This window comes from Bos mutus, chromosome 8, assembly GCF_027580195.1.
Source record: "Bos mutus isolate GX-2022 chromosome 8, NWIPB_WYAK_1.1, whole genome shotgun sequence".
In the NCBI taxonomy this organism is placed as follows: domain Eukaryota; kingdom Metazoa; phylum Chordata; class Mammalia; order Artiodactyla; family Bovidae; genus Bos; species Bos mutus.
Window position 1 is genome coordinate 9466900 of NC_091624.1, and position 24454 is coordinate 9491353.

The 24454-nt window shown below is 47.3% G+C and overlaps 1 protein-coding gene across 4 annotated transcripts in view; it reads right to left on the reverse strand.

Moving 5' to 3' along the window:
- Positions 1-5536: 5536 nt before the first annotated feature.
- Positions 5537-24454, reverse strand: part of COL27A1 (collagen type XXVII alpha 1 chain) — a 153136-nt gene continuing 134218 nt past the window's right edge. For 3 of the 4 annotated variants that reach the window (XM_070375041.1, XM_070375040.1, XM_070375044.1), the window contains exons 57-62: positions 23880-23924; positions 21376-21441; positions 20374-20542; positions 19228-19337; positions 8796-9014; positions 5537-7561 (exon numbers count right to left, since the gene is read on the reverse strand). In XM_070375041.1, coding sequence (XP_070231142.1) covers positions 7415-7561; positions 8796-9014; positions 19228-19337; positions 20374-20542; positions 21376-21441; positions 23880-23924 — 756 coding nt within the window. In that variant the 3' untranslated portion in view covers positions 5537-7414. The remainder of the gene's footprint in view (positions 7562-8795; positions 9015-19227; positions 19338-20373; positions 20543-21375; positions 21442-23879; positions 23925-24454) is intronic. The other variant, XM_070375042.1, reaches the window with a different exon arrangement.

Consider the following 24454-nt stretch of genomic DNA (forward strand, 5'->3'; position numbering starts at 1 on the left):
GTCCTTCCAAACAGTATACGGGGTTGATTTCCTTTAAGATTGACTGGTTTGATCTTGCTGTCCAAGGTGTTCTCAAGAGTCTTCTCCAGCATCACAGTTTGAAAGCATCAAGTTTTTGGCGCTCAGCCTTCTTTATTGTCCAGCTCTCACATTCATACATGACTACTGAAAAGACCATGGCTATATGGACCTTTGTTGGCAAAGGGATGCCTTTGCCTTTTAACACACTTCTAGGTTTGTCATAGCTTTCTTGATAAGAAGCAACCATCTTCTAATTTCACAGCTACAGTCACCAACCACAGTGATTTCAGAGCCCAGGAAGAGGAAATTCGTCACTGCTTCCAACTTTTCCCCTTCTATTTGCCATGAAGTTATGGGACCAGATATCCTAGTTTCGCCACTTGCTAACTGTGAGACCTTGGGCAAGTTATCTAACTTCTCCTGTCTCAGTTTCCCTAGCTGTAAAGTGGGGATAATAGTAATAACTTCTACTCATTGGATTGTTATGTGCATCAATCTGTTCACATTTAGATGAACTAGATATTAGATGAAACAAACTTGCTTCTAAGGGTTCTCCTATTATAATAATCATCACCATCTGTTTAATGAGAAGTGGGGTGGTGAGGAAGGAAAGACAGACTCCTGCATTATATAAATTCTTCAGTAGATAGCAAGTTACATCCCCCTTCTCAAGATACCAACATGCAAAAATATGTCTCTATTAGATTCACGAAATATCTCCCCACCCCACATTAGATACATGAGAAAACCAGTGACCTGGGCCAGGAAGATGCCCTGAAGAAGAAACTGGCAACTCACTCCAGTACTCTTGCCTGAAAAATCCCATGGACAGAGGAGCCTGCAGGGCTACAGTCCATGGGGTTGCAAAGAGTTGAACACGACTTAGTGACTAACATACACGCAGAGGGCTAAGGTGACATGGTGAAGAGGTGAGGTTTCAATAACCAGGGAGAGGCACCACTCTGAAATGATTCACTGCCTAAGAAAGCCACTTTATATGTATACATTTTATACAAGCCATTTTATACAAGCCAAGGCTGAGCTCTGTGTCTGACAACTATTACGTGACCTGCATGAGCCACCACAAAAATACACCAGCAGAACAAACAGTCTGAATTAAGAACTTTGAGTCTGGACTGAGGAAATACTCCCCAAATATTTGCCTAAGTCCAGATCCTGTTTTGTGATCTTGGGCAACTTGTGTAACCTCTTTGGACTTTAGTTCCCTCGTTGGAAGAGCCAGGGCAATAACACGTGTCTCTGACACAGTGCGTGAGGTGAACACGGGTCACGTTCCACATAGCTCCTGGTTCGCAGAAAGTGTACAAGAAAGTGTAACCGCTGTTATTTTGAAAGGTGTTAATAGGGGTTGAACCATATGAAAACTGTGGACTTTAGAGATCAAAAAAAAAAAAGTTGAATATCATTCCATTTCACCTGGTTCATCCAACTGTTGTATTAATAGGACAATCACCTGGTCTGTGGTTGGCAAGCAGGGAAAGACATGTCACCCCCTTTTTGCTGGGGAAAAATCGAGGCCCAGAGAGAATGATTTGCCCAGGGCCACGTGACAGTGGGGAAGCTGAGACTGGAATCCACCTGCCAGCCTCCCCTCCTTCTCTCCCGTCCCTCTCTCACGCAGCACCAGGCTGCTGGTCATTGTGAAATATGGCTGTCCTTGGCTAAGGCTTGATTCGCTGGGGACAGAGTGAATGCAAGCCTGGGCTTTCCCCTGGGGATGTCCTCCTTAGCTGTGTTGGGAAGAGTTGTTTTCTGTCCCTGACACTTTCGACCTGCCCTTGCTGAGAACAAGCTGGCCCCATTTCACTGGCTTTCCCAGTCAGGTCACAGAGGCCTCCTGGAAGGGAGCCTGTGCCGAGGGCGCTGAGCAGCATAGCTTTAGCATAACTCCTCTTCTCTTTTCCCTCTGGCCCTTCTTCCTGCCTCTCTCACCCTTTGCGTCTTCATGGCTGATGACTCTCCGGAACACAGACTGGGTTGCACCCCTCTGACCTGTCCTCTCAGTTCGATCAGTTGCCCCTGGACAGCTCCGCTCGAGTGCCCCTTCACAGCACAGACTCCATCTGGCCAACGCAAACCCTGCTCTCCTGTACAAACCTGTGGCTTGTCCTATTCCTAACCCAATACCCCAGGCTTCCCCTGACCCTCCGGTACCACTTTGAATTACTTGTATGCAAGCGTGCTAAGTCGCTTCAGTCATGTCTGACTCTCTGTGACGCTATGGACTGTAGCCCTCCAGACTCCTCTGTTCACGGGATTCTCCAGGCAAGAATACTGGAGTGGGTTGCCAAGCACTCCTCCAGGGGATCTTCCCGACCCTGGGATCGAGCCTGTGTTTCACGTCTCCTGCGTGGGCAAGCATGTTCCTTACCACTAGTGCCACCCGGGGCTCCTTGCTACTGCCCAGATATGCAGTGCTTCTTTACTTCCAGGCCTTAACTGTTCCCTCTCCTCCCGATGCCTTTCCCTGTCTGACTAACCTCTATTCATTCTCTCTTAGCCTTAGCTTGTGATGATTCATTTTATGTCAATTTAACTGAATCATGGGGTGCCTCTTTGTCAAACACGAAAGTGTATCTAGGATGTGAAAATCTCCAAGCCCTTCCAGACCACAAATCCTGGGCTCCATGGATGGAAGTCTCAGAGTCACCGCAGGACAGTGACTCCAGGGGCTCACAGTCTGGGATAGATGCCAGGATGGGGAGGGTAGAGAAGACCCAGCTGTGGACTGATGACCTAGAACCTTACAGCTAGTCTTTCAAACATAAAATCCTAGATATGAGTTCATCTTCTCATGATTTGTTCTTTCTTGTAAATGAGAAGGGCAGAAATATTCTGGTTTCTCCAACATCCCAGGAAAGGAGGAACAAGCTAAAGAAGAAAGGACTCTGAACTGAGTCAGGAGATATGGGTTTCAGGTCTGGCAGGTATAAGTATGTCCCAAATACTGAATGGGACGTGTGTGTGTGTGTGCATGTGTGTGTGTGTGCTCAGTCACTTACTCGTGTCTGACTCTTTGGGACCCCATGGACTGTAGCCAGTCAGGCTCCTCTGTTTATGGAATTTTCCAGGCAAGAATACTGGAACAGGTTGCCATTTCCAACTCCAAGGGATCTTCCTGAGCCAGGGATTGAACCCTTATCTCTTGTGTCTCCTGCATTGGCAAGAGGATTCTTCACCACTAGAGCCACCTGGGAAGTCCTGAATGGGACATACTTACACTAAAAACATACTTACTGTTGATCTGAAATTCAAATTTATCTGTGTGTCCTGTATATTTATTCACTGACTCTGGCTGACTCTATCTGCCAGGTTCTCACTCGCTTCTTCCAAAGCAGGTACTGTGAGGGCTTCTCTCAAGAATCTCACAGGTAGGAATTGTTCACACTGAAGCAATCCTAACAATCACCAAAATATGGAAAGAACCCACAGGTTATCAATGGATGAATGAGTAAACAGAATTTGGTCTATCCTCACAATGAAATACTATGCAGCTGTGAAGAAAAATGCAGTCTTGATCCACGCTATCAGGATGAAACTTGAAAACATTATGTTGCATGACAGCATTCGTTCACAAAAGGTCAGATACCAGTAAGATTCCATTTACACAAAATATCCATAGAGGTTTTCCAGGGGCATGCTTCAACAGTATGTGAGCTGTGAACTTCCAGATGTTCAAGCTGGTTTTAGAAAAGGCAGAGGAACCAGAGATCAAATTGCCAACATCTGCTGGATCATCAAAAAAGCAAGAGAGTTCCAGAAAAACATCTACTTCTGCTTTATTGACTATGCCAAAGCCTTTGACTGTGTGGATCACAATAAACTGTGGAAAATTCTGAAAGAGATGGGAATACCAGACCACCTGACCTGCCTCTTGAGAAATCTGTATGCAAGTCAAGATGCAACAGTTAGAACTGGACATGGAACACAGATTGGTTCCAAATTGGGAAAGGAGTACAGCAAGGCTGTATATTGTCACCCTGTTTATTTAACTTCTATGCAGAGTACATCATGAGAAATGCTGGACTGGAAGAAACACAAGCTGGAATCAAGATTGCCAGGAGAAATATCAATAACCTCAGATACACAGATGACACCACCCTTAGGGCAGAAAGCAACAAAGAACTAAAAAGCCTCTTGATGAAAGTGAAAGAGGAGAGTGAAAAAGTTGGCTTAAAGCTCAACATTCAGAAAACTAAGATCATGGCATCTGGTCCCATCACCTCATGGAAAATAGATGGGGAAACAGTGGAAATAGTGAGAGACTTTATTTTGGGGAGCTCCAAAATCACTGCAGATGGTGACTGCAGCCATGAAATTAAAAAACGCTTGCTCCTTGGAAGAAAAGCTATGACCAGCCTAGACAGCATATTAAAAAGCAGAAACATTACCGACAAAGGTCTGTCTAGTCAAAGCTATGGTTTTTCCAGTAGTCATGTATGGATGTAAGAGTTGGACTATAAAGAAAGCTGAGTGCCAAAGAATTGATGTTTTTGAACTGCAGTGTTGGAGAAGACTCTTGAGAGTCCCTTGGACTGCAAGGAGATCCAACCCATCCATCCTAAAGGAGATCAGTCCTGAATATTCATTGGAAAGACTGATGCTGAAACTGAAACTCCAATACTTTGGCCACCTGATGCAAAGAACTGACTCATTTGAAAAGACCCTGATGCTGGGAAACATTGAAGGCAGGAGGAGAAGGGGATGAGAGAGGATGAGATGGTTGGATGGCATCACTGGCTCAATGGACTTGAGTTTGGGTAAACTCCGGGAGTTGGTGATGGACAGGGAGGTCTGGCATACTGCGGTCCATGGGGTCACAAAGAGCCGGACATGACTGAGCGACTGAACTGAACTGAACTTTCTTCATTCTGTTCTTGTGTTCCTTTTGCTGTTTTCTTGAGGTCTTTTTCTTCTCATACAGGCCATGTCTTGCAAGTCTTTGTTTGGACTTGTTCTTCACGTAATCCAAGGAATCGTAAATCATGCCAAAGCCGAGAGACTCTCAAGAGTCTTCTCCAACACTATCGTCTGGCCACCACCAAAATGGGTTCTGAATTCAAACTCAAAGATGACACCTGGTGTGGTCTTGTACATTTGGGCCAGTTTCCCACATGTGCTGTTTTAGGTGCTGTTGTCTTTTCAGGGTGAAGCAGGTCGATGACCACGCCTTTCTCTGAAGCAGCCGGTTGCTCATCAACTTCCTGGTTCCGATAGTTAGCGTGTTGTTCATGATGGCAGCTGAGCCTCAAGCCCCTTTCCGCTCTCCTAAGGCACCAGGGTTGTGGTACTGTTACAGCAGCCCTAAGAAACCAGTGGGACCCTGCAGGACCCGACCCCCTCATTCTCAGGCCCTCTCACTCTGAGGCACCATATCTCTCCCTGTCCCCTCTCCTTTGGGGGAAGCTGCGAAAACAGGGCACCCGCCACCCCTCCACACCTCCTCCAACCCTCAGCCATGCCAGAAACTTCCCTCCCGTGTCTTCAAAGAAGCACACAGCCACCGGTGCGTCATTCCATTGCCTCAGTTTTAAATATTTATTTAAAATCCAGAAGGGAGAAACAGAACCCACTTGGGTTTTAACACGTTGACATGTGGACAGAGACATGAACGAGGACAGCAGAGAAATCCAAGGACAAGACAGACGCCGGGACAGAGGCCAGGTGGAGACTGGCGGCCTGGGAGACCGAGCGCTGAGATGAGGCCCGAGCTGCTACAAAAAACGCACTTCCGGGAGCAAGGGGGCAGTGGGCGGGGCAGGGAGACAGGAAGTGGGGGTAGGGGAGGGTGGGCCAGAGTGAGGTATTAAATAAGGAAAATCAAATCCAATTCCCAAAGAGACACAACTTTAGAAAGAAAAAAAAAAAAGAGAGAGACACAAATAGACTTTCACATAAAATTTCCCCTTCTATAAAAATAATTCCATAGTTAAAATGACCTCAAAAATCCAACCTGGATGCTGACTGGTTCACTGATACAGGACAATTCAGATTACCCTGGTGAGCCCTGCCATGCTGAACTCTGAGATTCCCACAACAAGCCTTTCTCCTGCGCCCACATTTACACTTGGAGTTAGCAACACTGGGTTTCTACAGAATCGAATGACAGTGAAAAAGCAAGAGTGATGACTGTTATCTTGGAAGGATAAGCTCCAGAATGGAAGACCTTAGGAGATGGTCTGTGCTTTCATGAGATGGGTCCGTATTTACATTCCACCTCCAAGGCCAGTCCTGACCCAGCGCCATTCTCCTCACTGGTTTCTTCAAGGTCGAAGCTCAAGGTCAGGACTCCCCAGTCTAGATCACGCCACCCAAGATAAGCTAACTTCCCTCCAAGACCAAGAAAGGCCAAAATAAGATCCTTCATGCTCAGGCCTCCCCCTGCCTTCAGAGGACAAGCATTTTAAAGTCCATAAGTTAAAAGGTAAATCTTTCCTACTTCTGTTTCTGGTTGTTTTTTGTTTTTTTGCTTTGCTTTTTTTTTTTTTTTTACTTTTACCTTCTTTCCCCACCTCCTTAACAGATTACCTGATGAGCACAAGGGTGACACTAGGGAAATTTTAAAAATTCCCTCAACTTTGTCATTTGGAGGAGAGAGAAAAACGTGGATGACACCTCACATCTAAATGTTTCTTCAAAGTCTGTGGCAGAATGGTAGCACCTTCAGAATCTTAAATAGAGTTGCTTTGTTTTTTCCTTAAAAAGATCACATACACTACAAGACAATTGTGAGCACCAGCGATTTCACAGTGGGAGGTAGCAGACATGGGCACCCCCGGCCCCGAGGATCTCACCTCTCCCTCTCTGGACCCATCACTTCCCACCCCCTGGCTGCTCTCTCCCCTTCTCACCTCTTTCTCAGATGAAAAAAAAAAAATTGTAACGCACCTTCTTTGTGTTTGTTTAAATAATATATATATACTTCTTCCTTTCCTTTTCTCCTTTTTTCATGTCTCCTCTCTAATATTGCACATCAAAGCTCCCCGGCAGGGACCAGCTGACAAGATGCCCCCTTCTCTCAAGCTGGCTGGAAGGTGGGGCTCTTTGGGCAGGAAGCTGGGCAGGGAAGGAGGTGGCCGCAGAGCTGGGAGACAGGCCGTGGGGCTCAGGTGGGTTGCAGGCCCAGCTTGCTCTGGCCGGCTCTTTGGTTGGTGTCTGGGGCTGAGTTGGGATCAGCTGTTCCCAAGGACACCCCGTGTGTTCTGCTACCCTTCAGCCTCTTCCGCTGGGCAGACAACAGCTGGGGTCTGCTCAAGGATCCCTGGGCAGGTGAGCTGCCTTTCCTGGGCCCACCTACCCCTAGGTACCCTCCCTTTGCCTCTTTCTCCTCTTCCCTCCTCCTCGAGGCCTAGAGGAGCCAGGAGGTCAGAGGTCAGAGGAAGCATGCAGGTCCAACTTCGAGGCGGTACTGCTTCCCTGATGAGGCGGGAGGGAGGTTGTCCACGCCGACAATGGGCAGCTGCTGGGGGTCCTGGGTCCGGAAGGTGAAGAGCGTCTGATGCCAGCGGCCATCCTGGATCTGAGGGTAGAGGGAAAGGGGTACACACATCCATCGTGGTCCTCATCATGTATGACGTGCCTTTCCCCATCATCTTTCTTCTTCTTCTTAAAATGTTTATTTTCTTTTTGGCTGCACTGGGTTTTTTTTTTTTTTTTTTTTGGCTGTGTGAGGGCTTTCTCTAGTTGCAACAAACAGGGGCTACTCTCTAGTTACATTGCACAGGCTTCTCGTTGCCACGGCTTCTCTTGTTGCAGAGCATAGGCTCTAGGGTGCCCAGGCCTCGATAGCTGTGGTACACGGGCTTAGCTGCTCTGAGACATGTGGGACCTTCCCGGACCAGGAATCGAACCTGTGTCCCCTGCATTGGCAGGTGGATTCTTAACCACTGGACCACCAGGAGAGGTCTCCCTTTCATCATCTTTCTTCACAGTTTTAATGTCCACGTGGCATTTCACTGGCACAGTGACCTGTTTGTGTCCATTTAGAGTGCTTCCACTATTTTGCTCCCTATACGTAAAGCTGTCATGAGTATCATTGTCGCTAAACGTGTGCACGTTGTGACCTTAGAACAAATTCCAGAAGTATCAACAGATTTGCTGGATCAAAGGATAGGTACATTTGTAAGGCTCTGGATATATATTGGAGATATATACGTAGCTGCTGCCCTGAAAACCTCTACCAATTTATTTTTAATTTTTCCAAATAGCTTTGTGTGAGAGTGTTGGGTTTCCCCACATCCTCAGTAACACTGTGCATTACTGGTTTTGTTTAATACTGTGAGACTGGTTTTTTGGATGACTTTCTGTCTCCCTCTTCAATTACAACCCAGCCTGTTTTAAGCCTTGTAAAACAACCAGGTTAAGAGAAAGAAATTAACCGGAGGGCAGGGGGCAGAGAGAAGAGTAGAAATATATCCTTCTATAAGTAGCCTTGCAAATAAGTACCAATCTACCAGCCCAGACCTTCCCTTGAAAGTTTCCCAGGGAGGAAAGAGGATGAAAGCAATTTTATAAGACAGCTATAAAAAATTATTACACAAAATGAAAATTATATGCATACTAATATATATATAATAGTATAGTATAAAATTATACTAATATATATTATAGTATAGTATAAATTATAGCATAGTATACGAATATAGTATAGTATATGTTATACTAATATAGTACAGTATAAAATTGTTATATATAAGAACATGTTTTTACACCTGTCTGTGCATGAGGGGCCTGTGAAGGGCCCCAAGAGTTACCTTGCAGCCATCCATGGACACTTCTGGACTGAACTGACCCCCAGCCTCAAAGATCTGCCCGTTCCAGGCCCGGAAGCGCACAGCCTGCTTAGCTGGGGTCTGCCCGGTGCCCTCCTGCCACACGGTCATGTTAAGGCAGTGGATGGTGATCTGCTGTGTCACCTCCGAGCTTAGCAGGTGCAGGAAATTCATCTGGACCCGGCTGATGGCAAACTCCACCTGTGGAGGAGACACAGCGGTCAGGCGGGGTTGGACTTGGCTGCCCACCGCTCTCCGAATTCCTCACCTTCCTCTGGAAGGTCCAGGCACAAGCCCTTTCCTGGGAAGCAATTCCCAGCCACGGTCCCAGAGGTGTTGCTCACTCGAAAGACAGAAATACTGAGGTGGGTGTGAGTTAGTCCCACAGCCAAGGAGTAAGGAAGGGAAAGAACCAGGTCTGCCTGGCTCCAGCCAGAGCCGCGAGGGTCCTGGTGTACTGTCTCCGGGGCTGAGCTGGGATACAGAGGCTCAGAGAGGGAGAGGATCTTGCCCAGGATCGAGAGGCTCTTAGAGGGCAAAGGAAATGACAAGTGGCTTCACCACATTTCTAAGTCCCAAGCTCCAGGTAGGCTGGGTGGGTGCTGCTGGAAGAGGCAGACCTGACAGCGAACGGAAGGGCAGGATTTGGGGCTTAAATGGCTGTACTGTAAGTCCTGACAGTTGGGTTTTCTTTTTTGTGTGATGCGAGTGCCTGACTTAAGCTTTGATTGCTGAGAAATCCACTTCAAAGAGGCATCCACTTCAAAGGCAGACTACTTCCTATAATACCCTGCCAGTCACAGGACTAGATAAAGAGCCAGGCCACCTCCAGTACTGAGGCCCCTTTGTTTTTGAGCTCTGGATTGATTTCAATAACCAACCACTTGGGCTACTTCTTTTTTCTCTCTCCATGCTTTAAGTTCTGGCCCTTATATTTTAAATTCACCAATGAAGACTGAGCCTACGAAACCTTAGTGCACCCCCACCCCAATAAAAGCAGCACCCAGGCCCCTGCACCATCTCTCTCTCTCTCCCCGTGACCCCAGTGTGTGGCTCTAGGTGGGCTGTGTAAATTCCAGGTCCTGTAAGTAATAAACCTTTACTTTTTTCTAAGTTTCCTGATGGTTATTGCTGAAGGTCATCTTGAAATCATAATAAGAACCACGAAGGCTGGTCCGACCATGACATGGTTATTGATAGATTGAGAGGTACACAACAATTGGAATAGTAGGCAGGACTGCACAATCTCCCTTACAATCCATGGAGAGGAGGCCCTTGACCTGCAGCTTGCTTACTAACCACCTCATTCAGGTGGGTGTTAGCATCTGGGAAAGGACTCTGTCTCACTCCTATGTGCTTTCGCACATTGCTGTGCTTGTTGTTTAGTCACCAATCCGTGTCTGACTCTTCTGCAACCCCATGGACTATATATATAGGCCACCAGGCTCCTCTGGCCATGGGATTTTCCAGGAAAGAACACTGGAATGGATTGCCATTTCCTTCTTCAGTGGCTTTTTCCGACCCAGGACTCGAACCCGCAGCTCCTGCTGCATTTTCTGCATTGCAGGCGGATTCTTTACTGCCGAGCCACTGGGGAGATCCAACCCAAAAGGTCACGCCTGCCTTTGAGAGAGTCATTGCCTAGGCAGGTTGATAAGGAGTCTAGGAGTCCCCAAGGAGAGAGGGGTCTGGAATTCTCAAGGAGGAAGAAAGGACAAACTTTTTTTTCCTTCTCTACATTCCTTAGGATTATATAACAATAATGTATCCTGCCTGAGGACAGTCTCTGGATTAAGGACAGTCTCTGGATTAAACCTTCTGTTATCTTAAAATGTAAATTATGGGAGTAGACCTGGTCTTTACAAGGATGTATCCTGCCTGAGGACAGTCTTTGGATTAAACCTTCTGGCTAATTCTGTTATCTTAAAATGTAAATTATGGGAGTAGGTCTGGTGAGGTCTTTACAACCTCCAGACATTCTTTGGATTCATTGAGAGTATATAACTTCATTGCTAACACTAGCAAGCGGGTACTCTTTCTGCCCCCTTCTGATGCCTATGTCAGAAGCCTTCTCTATCTCCTTTATACTTTAATAAAACTTTATTACACAAAAGCTCTGAGCGATCAAGCCTCGTCTCTGGCTCCGGATTGAATTCTTCTCTTCCGGGGGCCAAGAATCCCGGTGTCTTCGCGTGATTCAACAACAACCTTTCACCTTGATAATCCAACAGTATTCCCAGAGCAATGTGATCAAGGCCATAGGCTCTTACTAGCCACTGAGACCACTGATTATAATGGCCTTGTTGTTTAGTTGCTCGGTCATGCCTGACTCTTTGCGACCCCATGGACTGAAGCACGCCAGGCTTCCCTGTCCTTCACCATCTCCTGAAGCCTGCTCAAACTCCTGTGCCTTAAGTCAGTGATGCCATCCAACCATTTCATCCTCTGTCATCTCGTCTACTCCTGGCTTCAATTTTTCTCAGAATCAGGGTCTTTTCTAATGAAAGCTCTTCGCATCAGGTAGTCAAAGTATTAGAGCTTCAGCTTCAGCATCAGTCCTTCCAATAAATATTCAGGGTTGATTTCCTTTAGGATTGACGGGTTGGATCTCCTCACAGTCCAAGGGACTCTCAAGAGTCTTCTCCAGCACCACAAGACAAAAGCATCAGTTCTTCGACACTCAGCTTTGTTTATGGTCCAGTAAAGGCCTTAATTGACAATTAATGTGTATAAAGGTCCTCTGGGTGAGTTAGATCCCTGGGTTGGGAAGATCCCCTGGAGAAGGAAATGGGAACCCACCCCTGTATTCTTGCCTGGGAAATCCCATGGACAGAGGGACCTGGCGGGCTACAGTCCATGGGGTGGAAAAAGAGTCGGACACAAGCTAGCGACTAAACAACAGCAACAGGTCCTCCACGCCTCAGGGGCAGAGTTAAGGACAGCGGATTGGATCACAAGGCTGTGTCACAGCCCGAGGAAAGGTTCTGGGATAAAGGCATAAGAGAATACTCCTGTACATGGGGAGGATAGGAGAACTCCACCTACGACCATAGAGTTGGTGGTTGTGCCAGAAAAGTGAAATAGCCTTGCAACTGGAAACCAATGGACCACCAAACAGAAGACATAACAGAGATCTACGGTCTCCATGGTCCAAGCTTCACTCATCGCTGTCATTCTTCATCCCTGACCCAATGGGGTATTATGGCTCCTATCCCTGGTGTGATGTTACTAAAAGAATTAATGGACAAATATAAATGTCCTAAACATCTGATGTCAGCATCTCCTAAGAACCCTGAGGGGGTTTCTTGATAAATGCAAGACCCCATGGAAGCATCCTGGGGGCATACCAACATGCCTAGTCTCTGATATCACAGTCCAGGGGCCTGAGGGCTTTTCCCAAAGACCCTGCACACACATGTGAGTGGACTCAGACCTCAATCCCGAAGAGGTCTCTTGGAACACCCTGGGAAGGAAAGTGGCCAGCTGTGAAGGCGGTTCACAGTGCTGCCATCCAAACTTTTCCTGTAACCCACTTTGGATTAAGATAATAGGAGAAAATCAAGAAGTAGAAACTGAGATGAAAAACTATACCTTAAATGAAATTCAAATTTTTCTTAAATATTTTATGCAGTAGGATGGAAAGAAAGGAGCTAATTTGCTATTTGGCTATATTGTTGTTATTCAAGGCTGCCAAAATGTATCAACTGACCAATATCTCTAAAGACCCTAAAATCCGTAATTTTTCTTAAAGATCCATCTGGGCTATACGCTCACTTCCTCCAAGATCTTCAGCTCCCTGGGCTTTCCCCTGAACAAGGCAGAACTAAGAAACACACCCTATAATGCACCCCTTAAGGGAAAAGCTGAAAAGGGTTATCTAGCCATCTTGGATAAGAAAGAGGGAGCTGGGAAGGCAAAGGACCTTAGATCACTGATACTCCACCAGGGCCTCCGCTCTCCTGGACGTTCATTCTTGGCATGGTTGCATCCTTCCCTCACAGTGATCACTGCTAAGGCTCGCAGTGAATGGAAAACATTAAGATGAGGCCCATCTCCTGCTGCACAAAATTGGCCTGATCTAGTGCGTTTACCATTTCCACAGCTGTGGTTATCCAGATGACCCCCTCTTCATTTTCAACTCCAAAGAGGCCCCATTTGACCCAGGGAATTATTTTAATAGAGCACTACCCTAATTACAGGGCAGTACTACAACATTTTATTGGAACTGCCAAAACCGTACAAAAGGGACTAAAACTCCTAGGAGAAAATTTACATTCTTTCTCTGTCCCTTGAAGATTAAATCTTTGAAATGGAAACACCCCAGGAGGTAACTAAAGCTCTGCCTACAATTGTCTGAGGCTGAAAAAAAAGAAATAAAACAACAGAGAAAGGGACCTTTCAAAATGCAAACTGCTATAAAAGCTCTCTTACTCAAAATCTAGTCCACAGCCTCCTTAAGATTACTTGTCAGGAACAAATACAGATCTTAAGTCATCTCCACAAATATTGGTAGAAAGCATTAGGTGCTGGATGAATATGTGACTTTTTTTCTCTCTATCTCTGAATGGTATAGCCAAAGTTAATGTGTAAAAGAGCTCTGTTTAATTGGCTTAAAAATAAGCACTTATGAATTAGTTACTCCAACCATTCAGAAATAAAGAAACTAATCCAAATGTTTTTCAAGTTCAAGTGATCTGGGATAATCTTTGGTAAATAAAAGCTAGCCTACATTTGTTTTAATTAAAATAGGTAGTTCTTCAGAGTTAACAGCATCAAATATACTGCAGATAGACAACTTTTCCAGTGTTTACTAGCCAAATAAATCCATGTTATTTTTATTACAAAAAAAATTAGCTTGGGATGATGGCTGACTTTGTCTACTGTCTAATGAAGATTTTATAGATAGTTTAATCATATTGTCAGAAGAGAGAAAAAGAATTTTTTTATGTAGTCAAGTTGGCTAAAATTGGATTGTTAGTACAAGAGGCTTTTAAAAAAATAATATCAATAATGTTCTTATGTAATTCTCTTTCATTTGCTAAAAGGATACATTTGATTGGAGTATTGATCTGCTCCGGTTAAAAGTATGAAAAGTTATTCTTTACTTTTTAAGTAATCTGGCTAGAAAGCAAAGATTTTGTGTTTTATCAGAATAATCGCCTGAGCTTCATGTTGTCTTAATTGGATCTTTAATTACCTAGAAAACAGTCTTCTCAATACCAAAACAGCTAACTTTTGCTCACAACTATGGAACTTTCTGTATTTGCTTTTAAAATCCTTTGTCACTTCAGCTAAGTAGATAATTAAGCATTTTTAAAAATAATGATCTGTGGTTCTTTGTAATCAAGTGTTGAAAATCTTTGATATTTTTGACAAACTTCTGCAAGTCAAATTCTAAATGAAGTTTTTTTGATCTGGAAGTAACTTTGGGGTTTTCCAGAGGATCCTTGGAACATCTCAAAATATCCTTCTCTTTCCTAATAAAAAGAGAGACACTAAACTAATTAGGCTTATTTAATATGTTAAATCACATGGGAAATATTGTCAAGTAGGCTCGGAGAAGGCAATGGCACCCCACTCCAGTACTCTTGCCTGGAGAATCCCATGGATGGAGGAGCCTGGTAGGCTGCAGTCCATGGGGTCGCTAGAGTCGGACATGACTGAGTGACTTCACTTTCACTTCTCACTTTCATGCATTGGAGAAGGAAATGGCAACCCACTCCAGTGTTCTTGCCTGGAGAATCCCAGGGACGGGGGAGCCTGGTGGGCTGCCGTCTATGGGGTCGCACAGAGTCAGACATGACTGAAGTGGCTCAGCAGCAGCAGCAGGAAATAATGCTACATCTTCTTTATGGATATCCTCAAATGGATATATTTTGTTAATACAATATTCAAGAAATCATATGAAATTCCTAAAATTCTGATATCTAATGTTATCCAACATAACTCCAGTTATCTTAAAATGTTGTGTGTCACAGAAATAACAAAATTTTCCTTGTCAACTTCATCATAATGAACTCTCATCAGATCTTTAACTGTGGGCATAAAAAATATCATTTCTTTTGTTATTTATAATTATTGCTTTACTCTGATGCCTTTGCGAAAGTGCTCCATCTTCAGATTCATGGACAGGAGTCTGACAAGTACAGATTTTTGATAACTTTTAAATAATACCACTGAATGGACAGGGAGGCCTGGCATGCTGTGATTCATGGGGTCTCAAAGAGTTGGACACGACTGAGCAACTGAACTGAACTGAATGGGCAAGGATTTATGAGGGTTGGACTGTGAAGAAAGCTGAGCACTGAAGAATTGATGCTTTTGAAATGTGGTGCTGGAGAAGACTCTTGAGAGTCCCTTGGACTGCAAGGAGATCCAACCAGTCCATTCTAAAGGAGATCAGCCCTGGGTGTTCTTTGGAAGGAATGATGCTAAAGCTGAAATTCCAGTACTTTGGCCACCTCATGTGAAGTGTTGACTCATTGGAAAAGACTCTGATGCTGGGAGGGATTGGGGGCAGGAGGAAAAGGGGACGACAGAGGATGAGATGGCTGGATGGCATCACCGACTCGATGGACGTGAGTTTGCGTGAACTCCGGTAGATGGTGATGGACAGGGAGGCCTGGCGTGCTGCAATTCATGGGGTTGCAAAGAGTTGGACACGACTGAGCGACTGAATTGAACTGAACTGAAGGAAAAACTGGATTTATGAAACTGCTAACAAAAGATCAAGATCGGTGATCAACTGCATAGGACTGAATGAACTGATGAGGGTGATTATAATGTTTTATGACTTTTGTTTGGCAGTTATTAATCTTTGTTTCCATGTTTAAGACTAAAGCTAGCAATGACTTACAACAATTTGGGGAAGTACACCTTTGTGAACAAAGATGAAATAATTGCTGTTTCTCCCTGCCCGATCCTTCTAGAATTCGCTCTATGAGTATTCTTATTTTCATGGCAGTATAGTTATTTGCATAAGCTCAGTAAGACTCTGTTCTTGTAACAGAACAATGATTGGAAATACCGGTTATCAACAAGGCTTTGACTAGATTGTCGTATTTGAGATATATATCTATATCTATATCTATATCTTGGAGAAGGCAATGGCAAGCCACTCCAGTACTCTTGCCTGGAAAATCCCATGGATGGAGGAGCCTGGTGGGCTGCAGTCCATGGGGTTGCTACGAGTCGGACGCGACTGAGCGACTTCACTTTCACTTTTCATTTTCATGCAATGGAGAAGGAAATGGCAACCCACTCCAGTGTTCTTGCCTGGAGAATCCCAGGGATGGCAGAGCCTGGTGGGCTGCTGTCTATGGGGTCGCACAGAGTCGGACACGACTGAAGTGACTTAGCAGCAGCAACAGCATATATATATATATATACAGACTCTGATATGACCAGATCACTTAAGGAACTAAGGTTGACTTCATGGAGCCAATAAAGGCCCTTGGAAAAATTGGTCTGTTACCTTGACTATAGGGTTCCCAGCAGTCTTTATCAGGTGAGTAAGGAAGGCTACTTCCTGGCAGTTACAGGAATCAGAAGATATTTTAGGCACTTTGAGAAGAGAGGAATTTACCCAAATTTACAGGTATTCTAGGCAAAGTCTGATGGTTAGATCTTGGTTTCTTGCCCTGAAGAAGCTTCTAAAATTCAACCTGAGACTCCTTATGAAAGGTTTCAGCAAAGCAGCAAAGAGCTCATGCTGTCAATCGCTTTTCTAGCTGCGCTTGTGTGAATAACCACATTTGTTGAAACTAGACTTAATTTGCTAACAAATTAGTCTTTCTATGGCTCTCTTTAGTAGAAATGGGGATGACTGCACAGAGAAAAATTGTTTCAATAGAAACTATGACACACGGTTGTGGACATTGGATTCTAGTTCTGTTAATCATCTGAGACTTTGCTTTCTACCTGTAAATTGGACAGGATGCTGAATTCTTCTTGGCTCCTCCAATATCTAGCTACAACTCTCCAAACTAATGTTTCCAGTTTTTCTCCCACCCTTCTGATTTCATTTTCTATTGAAAATGAAGATTGCACTCTTCCCAAAGCCATGCAAGCTACACTGGGCTAACATAATATAAACTGCAGAGAGATCATCACAACTGTGCAGGTATGGACAATCTTCATGCCCGTTGCCATGTGGGCCAGTCAGAAAGATCACCAGGCACATTCAAACTGCAACCCAAGGAAACCTATCAGACTGCCTCTGTCTGCCCTCACTCCACCTGAAGATGTTTGGAGCCCAACATCTAGAAATCTTCTTGACTAGCACCTTTAGAACTCAAAAAGTGGGACTATAATCTTCTCCAATCATTGACTTTTTTTTGTTTTGGCCACATCATGCCTCTTGTGGGATCTTAGTTTCTCAACCAGGGATTGAACCCAGGACCATGGCAATGAAAACGCCAAGTCCTAACCACTGGACTGCCAGGGAGTTCTTGACTTTTTTTGTTTCCATACAGATGCCTCTTATTAAATACCCGATTACCTGTACTGTACCTTACTTGGGTATCACTGCCTCCTGAGATAAGATACTACTCTTTTACTGAATTGACCTATTCTCGGGACCGAGAGATTGGTTAGATGAGATATGAAACAATCTCCCTACTCAGGATAGATTCAGACTGACCTACTTACACACGATGTCCAAGATGTATAAATGCTTCATAATATTACAGAAATCTTGGAACAGATTCTGGGGCCCCTCAGATCACTGACTTAGTTTCATTACGGGATCCTTCGAGTTTGGGACAATGGCTTCCGACTGAATTTCAGACTATTGCCTCTATAATAATTACAGATTTTCTACTGTGATCCTGTTCAGATGTGTATTTTCTGGGTTTCAAGGTGCCTTACCCCTGACTTTTAACATATCAGCTACCCAGGAGGTTAAATATCCTCACCATTGACTCTGATGTCTCACATCACAGGGCATCACAGGGCAGATGGTAGTATAAGCCCTGACCGTTGTGTTGTCTCCTTTTTTGTGTGATGCAAGTGCCTGAGTTAGGCTCTGATCGCTGAGGCACACACTTCAAAGAAGGTTATCTCCAATAAACACATTGCCAGCCCCACAGACTAACCCTGGAAGGGCTGGGCCACCTCCCAACACTGCGGCTCCTTTGTATTAGAGCTCTGGTTGATTTCAACAACCGTTGGGATCACTTATTTTTTCTCTTCTGCTTTAAATTCCCACCCTTAGGTTTTAAATTCACCAGCACAGACTGAACCTATGAAATCCTAGCCTCCTCCTCCTCCAATACAAGGAGATGCACTGTCCCTTTCTCTCTCTACCAGAGACCTCACTGTGCCGTCCCAGGTATGCTGTAATTTCCAGGTCCCGTAAGTAATAACCTTTCTACATTTTTTTTTTTTTCCTGTTTCTGGGTGGTTATTGCTGGAGGGCATTTTGCAACCTTAAGAAAAATCAGGGAGGCTGGTCCAGCCACAACACTGGTTATCATTAGGCTGAGGCCAGCCCAGGACAGTGGTTCATTGTTCCTGATGGGGATGGCGACTCAGATGGGCAGTCGCATTGCCAATCCAGGTGCCAGCCTCACCCGTCTGCCAGGTGGGTTTGCCACGAAGCTGCTGACCCTCCGTGTCAGAGGGGAAAGGGCCTGTTGGACTGTGAGCTCTGCTTGTGGAGGCTGCCATATTTCCTGTTGAGCCCAGCACCTGGCTCAGTGCCTGGCCCATGGTGGGGACCCAGCCAGGACTTGTTACCCAGCTGGCTGGGCTATGGATGTTCAGACTCTGGGTCTGCCATGGTCAGGACAAGGTACTTTCCGGAGCTTCCCCTGGGGGGCGCTGGAGTCCCACCTCTCCTGCAGCCAGAGAAACCCTTTTCTCTGCAGCTTGAATTGTCTCATAGGGAGGACTTGCTGCAACTACAGACCCACCCTCCAGCGAGGGGTTCCCTAGCCGGGGGCGTGGTTATGTTCCACCCGCTGCTGCACACTGTGGTTTGTTGGAGTTGCCCTGGGCCACCTAAAATTCTCAGCCCAGAGACCATCGCAGGTACGTGGGCACCAAACATGAGCTACATATTTGCATACACAACCCCAGAACACAGGCCCCAGGGGATCATCTCGCTGACTTGTTTTGTGCTTACGGTCATAGTTGTCCAAGCCAAGCCAGCTTGGCTAACTGCTGTGTCTTAGACATTAGGCAGAAAGTTCTATTTGAAGACAGAACCATCAGCATCACCCAACACAAAAGGATTTGGAAACCAAATGCAGAGATGAGGAACTGGGGTTCAGAAAGAGGAGATGATTTTCCCGAGGCTATGTAGCAAGATAGTTAAGGCTCAGTCACAAGCCTGGATGGACTGTGGTCCAGGGCAGGGGGGCAAAGGGTGTAGAGAGAGCAAGCCAGTGAGCGCTGGGGAGCAGACGGATACCTTGGAGGCCGTGATGGGCTTGAGACACGTCTGTCCACCATGTGTGAAGTTGCAGGAGACTTCGATGGTGTCGGACGAGCAGCCAAGGTTAGGATCCACCCAGTAGGTACCTATAGGCGACATGGGATGGGGGGCTGTGTATGTATGTGGGGAGGAACCCCAGGCTTGGTTCTACAGGTGAATCTGACACCTGGTCACCCTCTGAGTCCCAGCTGGACATGAAGTCAGGGAGGTGGAGCAGAAAAGGGATTCTGTGAGCCGTAGTGATGGAAGGAAACTCTCTGCAGAGCTCAGAGCTGGCAGAGTCTCCAGAGAGGCCACATGGGAAGTATCCCCCTGTCGCCACTGGTAAGTATCATTTTCCAGAAAGGACTACAGGTTGAGAGAAGCTGAGCCACTTGCCCGAGGGATTTAGGGATTTAATTGAAATGTTTTACTGCCAAGGCTCTGATCCTCCCAGAACTTGGTGGGAGTCAGGGCTTCTATCCCATCAACCAGGAAGCTCTGCTGGCACCTGGCTTCCCCTTCTGGGTTCCCAAGGAGCCACAGGCCCCACAGCTGATAGAGTAGGACAGCCTTCTCACGCAGCAGAGAGAAGGGTGGCTCACCCAGCTCACAGAGCAGGTCGGAGGCAGGACGGACATTTGAACTCAGGTCTGTCCGCCTCTAAAACTGTCGTCCTTCCAAGGCACCACACAGCTCACAGAGAGAGAGGAGAGTTGGATGAGGTGCAGAGGACAGAAACTGGGAATCCTGGCTCTCCAGGGGAGCTACGATGGGGGCCTTCCTGGCCCTGGGGCCTTTTTCTGCCAAAGCTCTTGGCCCATTGCAGGGAAATGGTCATCCCCAGCTTGTGGATCTGTGGGTTCAACTCTGGAAGGGTGGGACCCGTCCATATCCCCATGCCCCAGGAGGCTCAGTGCCTGGCACACTGCGGGGCTCTGTGACTGTTTGTTGAGTGAATATATGACTGCCTCCCCAAGGACAGACACTCGGCCCAGTTGACCGGAGAACCTAATGGCTAATTGCTCTGTCTTAGAGCGGTTAACCATCTCTTTAGCTCCTCCTGGAATCCCCTGCCCCGCCCTGCCCCACCCCTGGGGCCGGGAAGCCCTCGCTTGAGACAGACCCCACCGGCCCTCGTACCATCCACCATCTTCTGCTCACAGTCCATGAGGTCCCGGCAGACCCGGGCGGGGTTCTCTTTGGTGCCCAGGGGCGTCTTAATGCTCTGGATGAGGTTGCTGAGGTAGTGTAAGGTTTTAAAGATCTCCCCTCCCTGGTCCAGCACCAGCCGGTCCGGATGGCTGTAACCCTGTTGTGAGAAAAGAGGGTGGCCGTCGGGCCCTTGAGGTCCTTGTCCGGCTGGAGCTCTAAGCCTCCACTGCCCCAAGTTCTTGCCACTAAGGAGACATCTGAGCTCCCTGCAGGGGCTATGCTTGGGTGTCCCTCCACTTAACAAATAAAGAAACTGGGGACCAGCGGTGGCCAGGGGCAGATCTACCTAGAGGGCCTGGGGGCTTGAGAGATGTGGACAGTCAGCCTGGCTTCTGCTGCCGAATAGGAGGGTCCTGTGAGCGAGGAGTCAAGGAAGGGGTCCCAAATCCCTCAGGAAGGACTTGGTGAAGGACTTACTTTCCACTGACTACCCCGTCCCCCACTCCCCAGAATGGAAGGAACATGACAAGCTTGTCTATCTGCCCTTCCCCTGGCTCATGAGCCTGGAGAGAGCACTCAGGGCACAAATGGAAAAGCCTGGCGATCGGAGCTGATAGGTAGTGAGTCCCCCATCGTGGGGGGAAAGCAACTCAGCAAAGGACACTCTTGACAGGGTTTGACCAGAGAATACCCAGGGCCCTGTTCAGCCTTGTATCCTAGTGCTGAGCTGACCACTGGCCAGGGTCTTAGCAGAGCCTGTGGACAAGTTTCCTGCCTCTGGTGGATTCTGGGACTGAACCAAGAAGCTGCTTCTGACATCTCTACCTGACTCAGGAGGAGAGCAAAAGGCCTCGGCCCTGCTTCTGGGTCACTTGCTGGCTGTGAATTGCTCAGTGTGGGTCACGTGGAGGCCACTGACCACATGTGGGTCATCATTTCTGCACCCCCCCCAAGGAAGGGACCCCACGTGGGCAGGGCCCCGGGTGGCACCTCTGCTCTCAGTGCTCCACTTGTGTCCATCCACGTCTGGAAAGCTGCCCCAAGGTCATCTTGTTGCTGCGCAGAGAGAAGACAGGGTGTGCCTCCTGGCCCCCACCGAGCAGGAGTCCCAGGGTCTGAGCAAGGGCCCTCCCACCCCACCTTCCCTAGTGGGATCCTGGCCAATAGCATGCCTTCTGGGGAACTCTGTTCTTCCTCCCCTTGCAAACAGATGCTTCCACTAATTTCCTCCAGGCACTTCCATAGCGCTCTGTCACCCCCAAGATTAAGTCCAAACTCCTGGCAGTGGCCTGCGTGCTGTGTGCTCCAGCCCTGCCTCTCTCTGTCTCCCACGGGTGCTCCGCGCACCAGACACACTATCGCACTTCTCAGTCCCTAAGTGCGTGCTCTGTTTAGCCACCACGCCTCTGAACGCGCGGCTCCCATTTGCCTGTTCCCTTCCTCCATCGTTCCATCTACTGTTCCAGTGGTTCTCAGCCAGGGCTGATGCTGCCCCCTAGAGGGCATCTGGCAATATCTCGAGACTTCAGGGGCTGTCACAACTGGAGCAGGCAGTGCTACTGGGATGCAGTGGCTGGAAGCCAGGCTGTGGCTACACATCCTCCGATGCACAGGACAATCACTCACAGCAAAGAATCGTCTGGTTCCAAATGTCCACAGCACTGTGGGTGAGAAAGCCTGCCCTGCACGCATCCTATAGATACCACCCTGCGATGGGAACTCTCTCCCGATGCCCCCAGGCTGGGTGTGGACCCCACCTTCTACATTCCCACAGCCCCGGGGTCTCCCCTTTGCACTGTAAGTGTCTCACTTCCACTTGCACCTCCAGTCCTGGCACTGGGCTTCCCAGAAACACAGCTGTATGACCTCATCATGAATATAGAGAAGGGGGAAGATCTGACAGTGAGTAAAGCCCCAGGGTTGGGGTCTGGAGCTAGGACTCCGGCAGTCCTTCTCAAGTTCAGATCCCAAGCCTTGCAACTTACTAACTGTACAATCTGGGCAAGTTGCTTAAACTTGGTTCTCTCATCCTGATAATAAAACTCAGAACTGTTGAGAGGAATAAATGATTTCAAGGTAAAGAATCCGCCTACAATGCAGGAAGACACAGGAGACTGGGTTTGATCCCTGGATCGGGAAGATCCCCTGGAAAAGGAAATGGTGACCCACTCCAGTATTCTCACCTGGAAAATCCCATGGACAGAGAAGTCTGGCAAGCTACAATCCATGGGGTTGCAAAGAGTCACAAGACTTAGTGACTAAACAGCAGAACACACGAAAAGCACTTCTTTTTTTTTTTTTGCCTCCCCACACAGCCTGAGAAATCCTAATTCCCTGATTAGGGCTCAGAGACTGAGCCCGAGCCCTCAGCAGTGAAAGCGTGGGGTCCTAACCACCAGACCACAAGGGAATTCCAGAAAAGCACTACGAATGTTATATGGCATACAACAAGCACTGAATCTATTAGTTATTATTCAAAAAATAAAAATCCTCTCGTTTTCCTTTTTTTTTTTTAAGAGGGAAAAGTCTTTCCCTAGATCCCTTAATTTCCTCCTAGTTTGCTTCCTTACTGAAGAAGGAAGGATGTAGAGGAAGAGGCCAGGGCTGTCACTCTAGTTTCATGGATGAGACAGAGGGACGGACAGCGAGGACAGAGAGCAAGGATTCAAGCTGCTCATGGCCGGGGCTCCTTCTCCATGCAGTCCTTCCCCTTGGCCATTCCCTGGGACGCGGTCGGGGCTTGCTTCTAACAGTCAACTGGGACCATGATCAAATGTGGACAGACTGCCAAAGGGCTTGTGAGGGGGGGATGTATTTTCATTCAAGCCAGGGAGGAGCACTGGGGCCCAACCTGCAACCTTGCCTGACCCTCTTGGACTCAGAATCTGAGCTGGACAGACTCTGTCATGCGGTGATGCACAATAAGAAATCTATACTTGGTCTTCAATCCGGTTCCTGGCACAGAGCTCCGAAAACCCTTGGAATTTTCTGAAATAGGGTATCTTTTGCTGTGTTCATGAGATGACTTTTGGAAAGCTCCTAAGTAACCTAAGGGTAGGGGCTGGTGGTCTCCGGAACCAACCATGTGATCAGAGGGTTGCAACTTTCAGTTACCAGTCCCACAGCCTCCAAGGAGGGGAGAGCGGCTGGAGACTGAGTCAATTGCCATCGCCGATGACTTAATCAATTGTGTCTGTGTAACGAAGCCCCCAGAAAATCCTAAAAGGACTGGGTTCGGAGGGCTCCCAGCTTGGTGAACAGGTGCAGATTCAGAATAGACACAGAAGCTCGTGGCCCGTCCCCATGCCTTGCTTGATGATGCACAACCTCCATCCGGCTGCTCCTCTGTGCCTGCGCTCAGTCGCATCCAACTCTCTGCAACTCTATGGAAGGCAGCCCACCAGGCTCCTCTGTCCATGGGGTTCTCCAGGCAAAATACTGGGGTGGGTTGCCATTTCCTCCTCCAGGGGATTTTCCCAACCAAGGGAACAAACCTGCATCTCTTGTGTCTCCTGCATTGCAGGTGGATTCTTTACCCGCTGAGAAGGGAAGTCCAAAATGACACATGTGAGTTACAGCCTTTTATAATAAGCCACTAATCTGGTAGGTAGAATGTGTCTCTGAGTTCTGTGAGCTGCCCTAGCAAATTAACAGATGCCAAGGAGGGCCTGGTGGGAACTTTTGGTCTATAGCTAGTTGGTCAGAAGCACAAATGAGACCTGGATTTGCCACTGGCATCGGAAGAGAGGCAGGGAATGGGGGGAGGGATGGAGGTGTGGAGTCCTGGGTTGGGGAGCCAGCAGCGATCTTGAAGGACTGAGCCCTCAACCCGTGGAATCTGATGCTGCTCCAAGTAGTGTCAGGACTGAATTAAATTCTAGGACACCCAGCTGGTGTCCCCCAAATTGCTCACTGGTGTGGGGCAGCTCCCTTCCCAAAACTCAGGGGCTGGAATCAGTACCAGAAGCTTAAAGATCTGTCAGTGGAACGGCATAGAGTGGGCCAACAGGGCCTGGAGCCAGTGGAGGGAGGTCTTCCTGGATCCACTGGCCGGGGTGCATTCTGGCTA